Source organism: Thermomyces dupontii (assembly GCF_041956625.1).
Source record: "Thermomyces dupontii strain NRRL 2155 unplaced genomic scaffold VTN31scaffold_5, whole genome shotgun sequence".
Lineage (NCBI taxonomy): Eukaryota > Fungi > Ascomycota > Eurotiomycetes > Eurotiales > Trichocomaceae > Thermomyces > Thermomyces dupontii.
Window position 1 is genome coordinate 1,059,607 of NW_027192311.1, and position 15,196 is coordinate 1,074,802.

Below are 15,196 nucleotides of genomic sequence, written 5' to 3' on the forward strand. Positions count from 1 at the left end.
TCGCGGAAAAAAAAAAGGCACTTAACGGAAGAGGAGAGAGAAGGAAAAGAACAGACAGCCAGGTCCACGGCTCAGCCAGTGATTGGAGAAATAGAAAATATCGAAGTCGTATTTTTGAGGGAGGAAAAAGGGGGGGGGGGGGGGTGATCCGGACGAGATTAATCTTCCCAACCCCATACTTTCTTCACGAAACTGGCCATGTTGACTTTCTTGTTCTTGATGTCCAGCATCCACGGATGTTCCAGCATCCGCCATGGGGCCGCTCGACGGCTGGTGTCTTTCTCGAGACTAAGAGAATAGTAAGACAAGGACAAATCAATGATTGGAAAAGGATGATACGTACCAGCAATCAATAAAGTACTTGAAATTATCCGACCAGTAGATATTGTTTTCCGGCTCGTCCTTCAGCTTGGGAAGAGGCTGGCGCACGATGTAGGTAAGGAGGTCGATCAGGCCTGCCCGGGGTTGCATCTCGGTGCCGTCGGCCGGGAACGGGAAGCGGTGCTGGGCGACCTCCAGCAGCGTCACGCCCAGCGACCACACGTCCGACGTGATTGTGTACGATTGCCCGGTGATCCGCTCCGGCGCCATGTAGTACGACGTCCCGATGAATGTGTTGGCGTCACCCTTGGTGCCGAACTCCCCGCTGACGCCGAAATCGCACAGCTTGACCTGTCCATTTCGGCAGAGCAGGATATTGGATGGCTTGATGTCTGTCGCCAGTTAGCAGGTACCTCAATCGTGTGAAGAACGCAGTCAACGAACCTCGATGGATGATCTTTCTACTATGCAGATACGTCAAGCCATTCAGCACCCCCTCGGCAATCTTCCCCAGGACCTTCTCCCCTGTTCGCCCGCCGAGCTTCTTGACTTCTTTGTAGATACTGTCTAGGCTACCTCCCTCGCAAAACTCCATGGCAATGGAGATGGTCCCGGTTGACTTGTCCATGAATGCGCCGTAATACCGGCAAATGTATTCGGACGCGCAGTCCTTGTTGAAATTAAGCTCGCGAATGATCTGCTTCTTCACTTCGGGGTTCGGATCTGTGGTAATGACCTGCAACGAGACAGTCAGAGATGTATCTCGCGGTACGGACAAAACTGCTATAATAACATACCTTTAATGCAAAAATGGTTTTCCCATCCTTTAGCTTGCACCGACTGACAGCGCCTCCAGCGCCTTCTCCCAAACTCCCCAGCTCAATGATCTTTTTCTGTTCGCTGGCGGCCAGCCACCCTTCGTCGTCCAGATCCTCCACATCCAACGGTCGGCCCTTCTCCAGACTCAGCTTGTCCAAGTCCGGGAGCAACGAATTCACGCTGCCCTCTCTTTCCATCGAAACACCCCCTTCGGAGCTGATCGCGGACGATGGATCGGGCGTCCCGCCGGCGGGTTGTCGCAGACCCATGGCAAAAGACAGGGCCGAATACGAAGAGGATGTCGTCGACCTTGTGTCGATGCTATGGTCACTCCCTCCGCCATCGGACGAACCGGCGACCGGGTAGTGTGACGACCCGTAGAATGAATCTTCGTGCGGGGTGCGCTGGTTGCCCAACGGGGTCGCTATTCGCAGCTGTGGCAGGGCGGGACGGCCCGACGGTCGCGGCAAGGGAATGTCCTGTGTCGCCTGCGACTGCTCGCCATTCTGCTGGTTAACGGGCCGCGCATTCGGCGATGGCGGGATGCCCAACGTCAGGCGCGGTGGACGGGGCCCGCCGTTGTTGCGCGAGTTGGGCATGGGAGGTTTCAGCAGCGGTGCTGGTGATGACATCCCGGCGGAGGGCCAAGGGGGGCGCGACGGATCTGGAGAGCCAGCCAGATTTCTTTCACTTCCAAACGAGTTGCCCTGCGCTTCGAGGAAAAAAGTCCGCCAAAGTTGTCGGGAAGAAGGGCGATGAAAAATGGCTTCCGGGGGGGGTATCGGTGAGGGGGAAGATCCGAAGCGCAACAGCGAGGGAGAAATCGGGGTGGGTGATCAATTGATTAAGCGCAATGCCGCAAAGAATACGACAGAATGGCACTGAACGAGACCGACAATACACCAAAGACGCGAACGAAGGAGGAGTAGGAACGAGTGCCAGTTGCTTGGAGACACGCAAGATGAGCGCCCAGGATGCGAAGTGATGAGGCGATGCGGATTACAGTAGGGAATAGTATTGAATCTGCGCGATGGCACCGAGGCGGGCGTTGCAGAGACCCACGTCGGCGGCTGAATTGTCACAGAGAAGCGCCGAGGACCTAGAACAATCACCCAGCCAGATCAAGAAATATCCCAAGCGTTTCGCGGTTGGCCCCGGGCCGTCTGGACTCTGGAGGAGCAAAAGCAATGACTATTGAGGGAGATGAATGCACCACTACTACTGCCGGGCCCGGCTCCCCGTGATTCTACATCCAACTGGAGTATTTACTTACTACATGCAAGGAATGCCTCCTTGTGCAAGTTCCTACACATCGCCAGAGAACCTACGGGTACAATTCCACGAATAAGTGACTCCGAGGAAGTCAAGAATATGTACGAGACTGGTGTCGATCGACGCATGAAAACTTATGGAGGGGCCATGGCCGGATCGCGGGCTGATGCAGGGCTGAAGTCCCAAGGCTTTGGCGCTTACAAGGGCGATGATCGTCAGCCACGTTGCAGCCCAGCGAGTCTGCCTTGTGCTGTGCTTATGACAAATGCGTCGCGAACTCACATAAAAAAAAATACATGGATTGTCGAATCAGAACAGAGTGCTCATTTGTCTTTGTTGATAGCCTCGCACTGGAGGATCCTCGACTGGAGAGACGCTATCGCTGGATGTCCTAATGACTAATCTTCACGTGATCATGCATACGTCAGCAATGGAGTTAATTATCACGTGAATGTATTTCCAGATCTGGTTAGGCTGTTTCGAGCCCTGGCAGAGTGGCAGGCTGTTCAGTGTTCCGAGGCTCCGACTGTCGAGACTCGAGACTCGAGTGTCGGCCGATTAGTTGAACCGGTTTCCTTCCAGCGGAGATGTTTCAGTGAATTGCAGTAACCTAGGATTGCATAACTATGTGCAGACGCTCGGTTCGAGCTGCTTCCGTTCTGGCTGGAACTGGTTCATTTTTACGACTCTACGGAGTAAGTACCTACTCGGTAGTATTAATTCACAATCCAACGCAGGGCAGAACGTCCCTCCAATCTATGTACTGTATGTCATTGAAACATGACATTGCCATTTCATGGGCAAGGAGAAAGTCCTATCCGATCCTATGTGTACGGAGAAGATACGCCCAGTCTTCCGCCGGCAATTATCCGTTGGACAGATGGCGGCAGAATGACCCCTGAGATTTTTTTGTTCCCCAAGTCAAGGACCAGCGGTCAATGGCGACGGATCGATGGGATGAACAGAGGTTCGTTCCCTGAACGGGGGCTTGCCGGTATCAAGAATCCCCAAGCGACGAATGGGTACGGAGGAGCTCGCTATCACATTGATTGATCCCCGATTCTAGAACACAGAGCCACCGACAGGCCATTCTTGTGGCTGAAGCTATGACCTCCTGATTGAAAAACCAAGGAGTCGAGGACGGTCCTTGACAGGTTGACTTCCTGTTGTCGGGTTGGGTCCGTGGAGACGTGCTGTTCTCATCCGTCGGAGGACTACAGCTCCGTCCTACTCGTGGAAGGACTTGCAAAGATGTTGATGGTGAGGTGGGAGGCCTCTGGAGACTGTTGGCTTGACGGATATGGAGTCCCTGGTATGAACTGGGGTCTATGGCAAGCCACGACGATGGAATATTCCATTCATAACTACATCAATGATCCTCCGACTCGGTATTTTCGTAGAGTTGAGAAAAAGCAAGTCAAAGACTCCGTCTCCGTCATTAACTACTATGTATGTACTACTCCGTACATGGAACAGACTAATATTTAGTTCTTGACGACTAACCTACCACTCTGTGGCGAGACTGCCCGTGTGGCGTCGTTGCATCGAGTTTACCGTTCCTTGTACCATTCCACCTTCAGATACCACCTCGATGAGGTTGAATTGCCTGCACCTGGAACACTCTTGAGATCAAATTGCAGCATTTCATGTTCTGAATGGGATGAACATAAAGACCCATGAATCATGACGAAAATTGCGCAGATCAACAGAAACTGACGCGTCCATAACATCCACTCTGGCAGTCGGCCCGACACACCGCCAGGACTCGCAGCAAAAGGAGAGGAGAGGGGGTTATCGGTGGAACAAAAGCACCAATCATTCTGAATGGCCCCTGAGTCCAAACCGCGCCTCTGACTGGTCCACTGCTGCGGAGACTGGAGAGATGAAACGGTCAGGAAGACAGGAACCCGTCCACACTTGCAGGGCGCATCCAGACCAATGAGCTTGGCGATGGCACCATGCCTTTGCGTTCCATGGCTGCTTAGTGCTTAATATGGCACTTCTCCGGGGAGGGCTTTCAGGCATTGGTGGGCAACTGGGCATGTGTGTTGGCTTGACTCGCTCCCACTGGCCCTCCCTGGGAGCTCAATGGGAGAATAGCTAAGGTTAGATCATCCCTCGGTGGGGGAAAGGCCATCCAGTCAATACAGTAATGGTGTCTGTGTTCACTTTTAGTTACCTCTAGTATCGAGTCCGTAAGGCTCTTTAGCGCTTTAGTGCCGGTCTTTGGGGGCTCCGAGCCCAAGGCTAAGCTTACCCACTATCCCTGAAATCGATCGGCCCCGGCTCATTTCCCTCCCTACAAAAAAGGCCTTCCCTTCCCCCCGTCCCTCTTCTCTCTTCTCATCCAACAAGTCTTCATCTTCGACTTTTCTCGTTGCCTTGCCTGTGGCATTGGTCAACCCGTCCGCTCTTTTCATCTCGACTCCAACTACTCACACTCTTTCGACTTAAAAACCACCGCGAAAGTTCTTCTTCTTTCGAAACCCGCTTCCTTTTTTTTCGGTTTATTCCTTCACCGTCAAAATGCGTTTCACTGCTGCTTCGCTTGCCGCTCTGGCCGGTCTGGCTTCGGCTGCCGCCGATGTCACCGTGACCTCCTACGATGTCCACACCATCACTTCCTGCGCTCCCACCGTGACCGACTGCCCGGCTGCGGGTAACGTTCCCACTGCCCCGGCCGCCGATGTTGTGCCCCCCGCGGAGTCGGGCGTTGCGGAGGGCCCCGTTGACTCGTGGGCCCCCCCTGCGCAGTCCTCGCCGGCCCCTCCCTACCCGATCCCCGATCAGGGCGACGTCACCACCAGCGTGATCACCATTGAGACTTGCATCCCGACCACCACCCTGTCTACCATCACCATCACTCCCACTGCCGACGCTGGTAACCCGGGCGCGACTGGTCAGGTTCCTCCGCCTGCCCAGAGCACTGGCGGTGCTGTCCCTCCTGGGTAGGTACTGTTCGAAAACTTTCCGGAGCTACATACTGATCACAGGCTACAGTGAGAGCGGCCCCGCTGGCGAGGTCCCGCCGCCCGCTCAGACCTCGGCGCCTGTCTTCCTGGGCGCTGCCAGCACTGCCTCCTTCTCCTCCCTGGTGGCTGGTGCTGCCGCTGTTGCCGCTGTCTTCCTGGCTTAAATGATCTCGTAACGACAAGTGATACCCGTCTGGAGGCTTCCAAGACCCATGTTACGGGATATTTGCAATGGTCCATGGTGCGGGGTTCCGGTTACAATCGGAGTGCTCGGTGATATCACTTCAATGTACATGAGGGAATACTACCGGCAAGATCCGATCTTGTTCTTTTAATAATTGTCCTTTCTTTTGGACTGTATAAATTTGTTTTTCTTATGATTCCCGTCATTGTAAATCTAATCATGGAGTATCGTAATTGTTTGATGACAATGCTGGAAATGCGGTCTGAGTAGAGTCGATGTTGTGACCTGCTGCTCAACGTAGAATGCGGTTTTCCTAAGGACATGTGTGGAATATGTTGGGCTATATAAGCCATGCCATGTCGTCGATTACGTCGATCGACAGGTCACCCCTTGTATCCTGGAGCGGAATATCATGTTGACAACGCATTTCGTTTGTTCCAGAGCTTGGAGCACCGAATTGGCTTTTGATTGATTGAGTGATCTCTCTGTGATCTCAATCCGCTGGCATTCATTCTTCCCACCACGAAAACGTCACCTTTGGAAACAGAATGCCAAAGGACAATACGTAATACTGTAACTATGAGTACTTATTAAAGGAATTATCTCCAAACTGTCACTTGACAATGCCAGGCCGCCCAGGCGAGCAAATGTCCATTGTCCAGGTCAATAGACTGATATGTGTGAGTCAATACCCCATGCAAACTCTTCAAAATCAACTTCCAGTCCGTCATTCGAGAGGGCATTTTGGTGAATCGTTGATGGCGCATGCATTGATGACTTTTTGACTCGCTGACTCAAGCTCGAATAGCAGATTGACTCGCATGGTATCTTTGTACGATTGCAATGTGCAAGCCGGGCTATCACAAATTAAAGCCTGGCCATGTCAAGAGTAAGGAATTTCTTTCACTCGTACAGCATGGAGCACGGTATTACTCGGATACCTGAAGAAGCAGCGTTGAAAGTAAACCCCTAGTTGTGAATCTGTACTCGAGCTTTGAGAGAGATAACCTAGCATTGCAAAATGTCCAACGATCGGTGATTACCTCGAAATGCATCCTCAAGGAGTTGACACATACTGAGTCTGAACCCAGACTGCTCGCCGAATAGGTTATTCCAACTCGTTCTCCACGACCGCCCAATTCCTCAAGATTGAATGGGATCGATCGCTGAGGCTCTGGAGGATACTAAATTCAAATGTCGGATTAGTTCTGAACGGCTCTGACCTCACGTAGGCCCGACTGTACATGTATGTATGTACTCCGTATGGAGCTCATGGTTATTGGCTGATTTGGATAGTCCCATCACTTGAGTATTGAGTATATATTGCAGTCCAAGTCTGTGTCTATGTATATCTTGCAGCTCATCGACGCCATTTATGCCAACTACATTAATACTCGTCCGGCTCGCCTCAAAGCTGATGGCAATGACCTTTAAAACCTCCAAGGGCTCGACTTGGTCTCGACAGGCAGGAGGCGATGTTTTGTATCGATAGATTCGGCATTGGTCAAAAGCTGAAAGCAAATGGTGCGGCTTTGACACTCTGGACTTGCCCTCCGTATCAGTGACTTTGCAGCAGTTGATCATAGCCGAGAAAATAGAGCTCTTGACCAGTCTTGTCTCTCCTCGCTTCGCTTGGGGCGGCTTGTAGGGTTGTGATCGACATAACCTCCGGGCACTGGCAGTAGAATTCTTCGAAGAAAAGCAACCTGTCCTGTGCAAGTTGTCGGCCGGTCGCGAGAGTCCCACTCCCACCGACATGGTACATACATCCTATGTCATACTCAGTGGAGTAAACAGTCTGGTTCTGACGGATTGACCTTCAACCCCATCCCTAAACTCCTGTGACCTGTCCAAACCACAAAGGGTATCGAGTGTTTACCCGTCCGAGTTGTGCCTCCGAGTCGCCGTTGATCTCCAAGTCTTGGAGGCTCCAGCAGTTGGAGAATTGAGTCAGTACTAAGACCAACCGAGTAACTACTCTTGAAAAAAATCGGATTAACCTAAGTTAACTGTCAACTTCCATCTTGAAGAGGAAATTTAGCGAGTCGCCCAGCCTGTTTGGAAAATAAAAGAACAAGGAAAAAATCCAATCCCAACTCAACCCCAGGCCCCTGAAGTGAACAGAGATCGATCCACTTCCGCTTTAGCCAGGCACAAGTTCCGTCTTGGAAAACTCTAAAATTCCCCGAGACGAACAGGAACGTCCCGCGATTGGCTCAATTCCCGAGCTAAAACCCATTCGTCTTTCTTTTTGACGTCCAGTTGACAGCGCCAAAATGCTCCGGTTTAACCGGAAAGTGGTTAGCCCTACAACGAATTTGAGATTCCAGAAACGGTTGCTTTCCCTTTTGAAATGTCGGCTGTTTGAGCCCTGTCTGAGGTACGTTTCCAGATGAGACGAGTCGACAGTTGAGACAGCGCGTCGGCAGGGTGCTGGGATTGAAGTGACGCCTGTTGACAGTGTCTGGGATGGAAGACTGGATGCAGTTCTTCTGGGAACCGTTTTGAATCCTTGGACTGGCGGGATGGGACCATTCGGCTGTCGCTGGTAGGGTCTCGGTACGGAGGACATGGGACATGACAGGAGAGTGAACCTGTGGTCTGTGCTGACTGAAGCTGAAAGGTCTAAAGGCTCCAAATGCCTGTCAGATTTTGCTCTTCTTGTTCATACCGTAGTGGATTACAATGGCATCCCACGCTCAAGAGCATGGCCTCCCAAAGAATGTAGGAGGAATGACATGATTGATAGCCAGGGGACAGAGTAACAAGCAGAACCTGTAAACAGTTCTCCGGGCCAAGTTCGAGAACAAACGGTACTACCGTACTGGTACTGGTACTGGTACCTCGATAGTAGCACTAGTCCAAGAAAGCGGCACTAACCATACCAGATACAGCCAGCTCCGACCAGTTCGTGGGCTTAGGCACCGTTAGCCCGTTAGCTTTTCGCGATCCGAAACCTTTCTGTTCAGGTAATTCTCCGTCCCAAGCCGAAACCGACCTCGAGGTCTGTGGCGTGTGGAAGTTTTGGTCGAACTTTTGGCACCCGTTACGTAACATTGGCCCTCCGCGGAAGGCCAGCCTAAGCGAGCAGGCTATGAGACGGCAGATGGAAACTTCGGGACAGTAGTGAGATCTATATGTAGAGATCGCCGCGTGGGAGTTTTCTTTGCGGCTCAAGATCGTTTCTTCGTCCTTGGTCTTTTGTGCATAGTACTATTCAGTGCTGTCTTTTTTGTTGACCGCGTCTTCTCTGCCTACAAATCTTTGCATCAGTCTCAGTGCCATCAACCGAAAAAAAAAAAAAAATGACCACGACCACAGAGTCCGAAAACAATCAGTCCCCGGCAAAGGAACACAAGAGAAAGTTGTCGACATTAGCCACGTTGGAGACTCTGGGCATTCGCATCCGGCCACCGGGATTCCACCCTCCATTGTCATCCCTTTATGCTCCTCGATTGCGCCATGATGTGCCGCTGCTGCGGCGCCCTCTGCCGCCGGCGGCAATGCATCCTGGCAGCATGCGGCCTCATCAGGTCAATTCCACAGTGCTGGACCCGGCAGCCACCAACACTGGAGTGAACGGGTTTCCATCCGGGTACTGGTCGGCTCCTGCTGTTCAGCAGGACCCTTCTGCCGTCGCCGCGGGCGCGAGTCCCTGGCTTCCAGAGTTGGATCAAAACGTGTTTTCGTGGAATTACGGCTTCCCCGACTCTGACCCGACAATGCCGCTGCTGCCATACGATAGCAACAACCACACCAACCAGGCGCTCCTCGCGGGATTCGAGCAGCTGCCGCCATACCCAGAATCGGACTCCAATACCTTCTCTGAATACTCGCCGGATAGCACGCTTTCCTTGATGTCTTCAAACACGACTCCAATATCGTCAATCAGCAGTTCGCAGCCCGACTCGTCCAAAGACGCGAATTCACTCAACGAGCTTTCCTCCTCCGTGTCGCATGAGAGGCCGGCCCCTTACGGCACGGAGAACCCACGCAAACGACGGTTCGAAGAATCTGAGTGCTCTTCCACAGCAGACCAAACGTCTCTCGCAGTGCCAGAGCCATCCAAGGCGTCCCAACAAACCAGTATGCCTAGCTTGTCTGAATCATCATCCCTTCCCGCGACCAGTGCCGTGTCATCGAGCCTCACTCTGAAGGCTCCGGTGCTGCGATCTGCGGCAAGAGATGCGTGCACTGAAGATGTGTTCTCGATACCCATCAGTCTCAACCCGGCGGGGACGCTTCCCATGCAGGACGTCATGGGCACGGTCCGCAGCGGAGGGCGGTTCCTCAACGGATATTCAGGAACATCCGAGCCGCCAGATCTTCTAGCACCGTTGAAGGAGAAGCAAAGCAATCCGCCACGGGAGGACATGGAGGTCGAAGACGCAGCAATGATTCCATGCAAGCAGGAGCTGCGTTTCGAAGACGACCTGTACACGCCCAAATGGGTGCGCGGCCACGGATCCAAGCGGGAAGGATGGTGCGGGATCTGCAAGCCGGGCCGGTGGCTGCTGTTGAAGAACTCGGCATTCTGGTACGACAAGAGCTTCTCACACGGGGTGTGTGCAGCCACGGGACGAGCATTCGACCTTCCACAGCAGACGCGGAGGATGGAAGGGAATCCGGATATTTGGGAGGGACTCTGTGGCCGCTGTGGAAATTGGATTCCGCTGGTCAGCAGTAAGAAGCAAGGCACAACCTGGTTCCGGCATTGTTATCAGCATTCGAAGAAACGGAAGATAGGATCATGATTTTTTTTTTTTCTCCATTGTCTTGGTGATACCCCTTGTGTTCATTTCTGGGTGGTTTGAATGTGGGATAGGTAGGGAATAGGGGCTTGTGTAATTAATTCACTGATAGACCACGACATCACGCATTTTGATCCTTTTCTCCATGACTGATCATGACTATGTATTCTGTTTTTCGTTGGAGACTCCCTGTAGTACAGTAGTACGGAGTACTATCTTGTGTCTATTATCTCGGTCATTCACTCTTCGAGTCCCCGTGGGAACAGATGCCCCACTCAGTCCCATGGTTCACACGTTGCTCCCGATGATCTGGAGCCAAACAAGCTTTTTTTGAATACTCCGTACAGTATGAATTCTGTATGAGTACAGTAATTGCACTTCCTGGACAGAGCTCTATGTACATACAGGTTGTTGGGGGAAACAAGTCATCACTCTCCGAAACCCTATTTCTCTCTTCCGGGTTGAAGAATCCAACATGGAGGACGAGAACAGTCGGCATTCCCTCCAGATTGCATTCAGAGAGCAAAAACAGTGCAGATCTGCAGATCCGGATCGGATCAAGATGACAGATCACTCAGGACTTCATCTGATCGCAAATCCAAAATCAAGAGTTCAAATTGCAGCAAAGGCTTGGCCCTCTGTCCAAATACAGCCGAAGTTCGCAGCGTCTCAACAGCTTTCACAAGGTTCGTCCTAGCCGAAAGGCTAATCGAGGCGGAGGAAAAAAGTCGTGAATGCCAAACCCGACCGCTCTTGTTGTGCTCCCGCCGCTTCGCAAAGGTTTCAGTTCTTACAACGGCTACTCATAGTAGCTCGACTACGGTACAAGTCCTTGTAAAGGACTCTGAATTTCCAGGTCATGATCCTGGCTGAAAAAGACAAATTACTCCGTATTATTGTCCATGCTATTCGTCACATTGTGATTTGTGATGGTGCTGACAAAATGGTCAAGGCACACCTGGCCTACCGCCGCACGCGCCCTCTCAAACCCCGAGATGAGATCAGATTGGCCGTTGCAAGCCCTCCGCTCCGCCAAGCTGTGTACGATCGTTACCTTCAATCGTTGCCTGCTCGAAGCATTTGCCGAGTCGGTGATGCATCGACACTTCAACGGAAAGCATAACTCCGTAATAGTGAGAGCCCTCCGAGGGCTCAGAGCGAATGATTTGGGGGGGAATCTGCCCTCGTCAAGTCGAAAGCGAGGACGTTAGTGGAGACCAAAAGCGCCAATCGAGGTCGGACTTTGGCGCTTTTTGGTTCTCAATTCCCAACCACCTGGATTAGCCGAAGCTCCCGTCGGCCTTTGCTCGAGAAGGCTTTCACACAAACTATCCCAAGTCTCAACCTCCGGAAACCTTGTCCTTGTTGTCCTTGATCAGTGATGACCCCCGATCATGGTTCAATTGCTCGAGATTCAGAGCTTGCAGACACCATGCTGGGCTTCAAAGAGAATCCTAGAGGACTGCTGGCCTAAGACCGAACGGCATTGAGCAGCACCATCAACCCAATCCGTCGCTACGACCTGACTTGGAGCATTGGGGTTGATCCCGGTGGCTGGGTAGACTATTATCTTCCGTGTGTTTCTGTTCCAATTCAAGCTGATCGCCTTGGTTCTGTCCGAATGGACTCCACTGTTGACGGCGTGCTTGACTGTGCTTTAGCCCCGCAGGATTTTATTCTTAATTATGACTAGAGCCTCTAAACATTTCTCTCCTGTCGAGGATGAAATTCTCTCCATCTTGCTGAACAATTTTTGGCCGTGGCTCATTGCTGGGTGAGCAGCAGAAGGGACCTCATACTCGTACATTCCTGTGAGTGAGGAAGAGAAAAGAAGAAAAAAAAAAGAAAAAAAAATTACGAAATTACGAAAATTCCAACACCTGACGTTCTACCGCTTTCGTCGTAGTTCGATTTTCTGGCTCCCACCACCAATGGTCCTCTCTTCGCTCTTCACAAAATCTTCTGAGAAAGAAAAGGATAAGGAAAGGGAAAAATTCAAAAAAGACAAACCCCGCGTCAAGGACAAAGACTCCCAGGACCACAGCCAATCGTCGCGGCGACGCGAGCCTCGGAGAGACGTTTATCGCGACATTCCCGACGCTGCTCCGCTCAGCGCACCCCCTCGCGCCTCTCCGTCCCCGATCTCATCTTCCTCCTCTTCTCCGCGCAAGTCCTCGATCAAACCCTCTTTTTCCCATCGGGACTTGCATTCTTCTCCCAAGCACAGTCGCTCCTCCTCGTCCCCTTCCAAGCACAGCAGTTTTTTCTCCAGCCGCGCTCACAAGCGCGATCGTGACTCGCATCCTCTGAATCTTCCCCCGGACGAGCTCCGTCGACATTTGTCCGCCATGGCCGCTGCCAGGGAAGATGGCGCTCCTGCTCCCATGGATCTAGACAGCGAGCGGCCGTCATCGCCCCCCATGCCCGAGCAGCAATCCACACCCGCCGCAGTGAACGGCACGCAGGAGGCCCATGATGGTCAGCGCAACCCGACCCCTCCGCCACATCGGTCTCCTCCGCCGCAGTCAGACCCCGGCGAAGCCTTCAAGCTGGCCGGCAACAAGTTCTACAAGGCGGGTGACTATGAGCGCGCCATCCAAGAATATAATAAAGGTGAGAGCAACCGCTGTCGACCGCTGGTAGCGGTTGCTAATGGATGATCCTCGCTTCAATTCAGCCCTCGAAGTGAATCCAGACTCCCCCGCCTTTCTCTCCAACCGCTGTGCGGCCTACCTCTCGTCACATCGCTATCTCGAAGCCCTGCAAGACGCGGAGCGTGCCCTGGAGCTGGATCCGGGCAATGCAAAGGTCCAGCACCGTCTTGCTCGGATTCTCACTAGTCTCGGACGGCCGGCGGAGGCTCTAGAGGTGTTTTCGCAAATGCAGCCTCCTGCCTCTGCCAAAGACCGGCAGACGGCCGAAACGATGCTGCGCTACATCACCCAGGCCGAGGCGACACTAAACGAGGGCAAAGGGGGCTCCATGGTGCTATACCCGCTGGAGCAGGCTAGGCAGATGCTGGGACCAGGCGTCAGGACACCGCGCAAGTGGATACTAATGCAGGGAGAGGCCCAACTATGGATGGCCAATGAGAACGGGTACGGCAAGGCCCATGACATTGCCATCTCGCTACTTCGGGAAAACAATCAAGATCCGGATGCCCTTCTTCTCCGAGCCCGCGCGTACTACGGTCAAGGCGATAATGACCAGGCGATGAAGTACCTCCGGATGACACTCAGTCTCGACCCGGACTTCAAGCCGGCTTTCAGGCTGCTCCGTGTCGTGCAGAAGCTCCTGAAGACCAAGGAAGAAGGAAACTCCGCGTTCAAGGCTAAGAACTACCAGCGAGCCGTGGAGCTGTACACGGAGGCGCTGCAGATCGATCCGGATAACAAGGATGCCAACTCTAAGATCCTCCAGAATCGTGCGCAAGCGCAACTAGCCCTGAAAAACTATGATCAAGCCATTCAAGACTGCACGGAGGCCCTAAGGCTGGATCCTGGGTACGTAAAAGCAAAGAAGATCCGCGCCAAGGCGTACGGTGCCTCGGGACAGTGGGAAGAGGCGGTCCGGGACTACAAGGGCGTGGCAGAGGCCAACCCGTCCGAGCCACGGATTCAGGAGGATATCCGTCATGCAGAGTTCGAGCTGAAGAAGAGCAAACGGAAAGACTATTACAAGATTTTGGGAGTAAGCAAGGATGCCAGCGAGCAGGAAATCAAGAAGGCGTACCGAAAGCTGGCCATCAAGTACCATCCGGACAAGAACCCCGAGGCGGGCAACGACGAGAAGTTCAAAGAGATTGGCGAAGCCTACGAGACGTTGATCGATCCTCAGTATGTTTATTTTTCCTGTCTCCCTGGAAACGTTTATGTCGGCATTTGCTAAAGGTGACTTTTAGAAAACGCGCTGCTTACGACAACGGGGACGATCTTCTCGATCCATCCGAGATGTTTGGCCGAGGCAACCCATTTGGCGGCATGGGCGGAATGAGCGGCATGCACGGCGCCAACATCAACATCGACCCGAACATCCTGTTCAACATGATGAACGGGGGCGGGTTTGCTCATGCCGGCGGCAATCCGTTTGGCGGAGCGCGGGGAGCGCAATTCCAAGGTTTCCCGTTCTAATCCGTCTCTATCGTTACACCTGTCCCAATGTCGCAGTGCCTTCGGTGCGGTACATACCTCGCTGCTGTTCCTGATCCGATCCGCCTGTCACCAATATCCTTGTTTCTCCTTTGTTCCCCGTCTGGGGACTGACGATGGGTGACATCCTTTTTTTGGCTTCTGGGATTACGAGTACCCTACCACCTAGTAGTTATTATTCCTGTACCTCTTTTCGTGTTTGTCTTCTTATCGTCCATTTCCTCATCATGTGGATAGAGCATTCAGCCTGGAGCATGGCCCGATTTGACGTTACCAATGTGGATAGAATGACCCTTGTTATTGATCATCGTTTATTATTGTTCAGGATGGGGATCATCGAACATATCTGAAGTGATGAAATGCAGAATCAGACTTGCAACTTTGCGAAACAGGATTCCATTTCGTATAGTCAGGTTCACTGATTACTTCGTAGAATTCAGTGGCTCTCTCCCAGATTCCGTTGGAGCACGGATTCTTGGACACACTTTGTCCGTCCAATCCTCCGTACATAGAAGGTTACAAGTTTAGGGCTTTGACTCCGAAATGACGAGTCCATTCTTCTTGTGGGCCTGTTAAGTACTTAACTAAACCACTGGCGGCTTAGCAGTGGCTTTGAGAACACGGCTCAAATTTGGTTCTGTATTCATCGTCCGCACTGTAAGAGGACAGTGGATGAGTACCTACGATATCCGGGATACATAGTTAATCCTGCTCGGGGAGAAATGAACA

The 15,196-nt window shown here is 52.5% G+C and overlaps 5 protein-coding genes across 5 annotated transcripts; 3 read left to right on the forward strand and 2 right to left on the reverse strand.

The window, feature by feature from the left end:
* Nucleotides 1-158: 158 nt before the first annotated feature.
* VTN31DRAFT_5661 (uncharacterized protein) lies at nt 159-1,772 on the reverse strand (the record flags this gene model as incomplete). The annotated part of the gene is made up of 4 exons (XM_069406185.1): nt 159-288; nt 344-713; nt 766-1,057; nt 1,119-1,772. 4 exons carry the CDS (start codon nt 1,770-1,772, stop codon nt 159-161), a joined length of 1,446 nt encoding a protein of 481 aa, XP_069259818.1.
* A 3,166-nt stretch (nt 1,773-4,938) lies between these two features.
* On the forward strand, nt 4,939-5,548 carry VTN31DRAFT_5662 (uncharacterized protein; the record flags this gene model as incomplete). The annotated part of the gene is made up of 2 exons (XM_069406186.1): nt 4,939-5,360; nt 5,413-5,548. 2 exons carry the CDS (start codon nt 4,939-4,941, stop codon nt 5,546-5,548), a joined length of 558 nt encoding a protein of 185 aa, XP_069259819.1.
* Nucleotides 5,549-6,792: 1,244 nt separating this feature from the next.
* Nucleotides 6,793-7,326, reverse strand: VTN31DRAFT_5663 (uncharacterized protein; the record flags this gene model as incomplete). The annotated part of the gene is made up of 1 exon (XM_069406187.1): nt 6,793-7,326. One exon carries the CDS (start codon nt 7,324-7,326, stop codon nt 6,793-6,795), a length of 534 nt encoding a protein of 177 aa, XP_069259820.1.
* A 1,547-nt stretch (nt 7,327-8,873) lies between these two features.
* VTN31DRAFT_5664 (uncharacterized protein) lies at nt 8,874-10,322 on the forward strand (the record flags this gene model as incomplete). Its single annotated transcript, XM_069406188.1, has 1 exon — nt 8,874-10,322. One exon carries the CDS (start codon nt 8,874-8,876, stop codon nt 10,320-10,322), a length of 1,449 nt encoding a protein of 482 aa, XP_069259821.1.
* A 1,928-nt stretch (nt 10,323-12,250) lies between these two features.
* On the forward strand, nt 12,251-14,449 carry VTN31DRAFT_5665 (uncharacterized protein; the record flags this gene model as incomplete). Its single annotated transcript, XM_069406189.1, has 3 exons — nt 12,251-12,932; nt 12,997-14,155; nt 14,221-14,449. 3 exons carry the CDS (start codon nt 12,251-12,253, stop codon nt 14,447-14,449), a joined length of 2,070 nt encoding a protein of 689 aa, XP_069259822.1.
* Between the last annotated feature and the right edge of the window lie 747 nt (nt 14,450-15,196).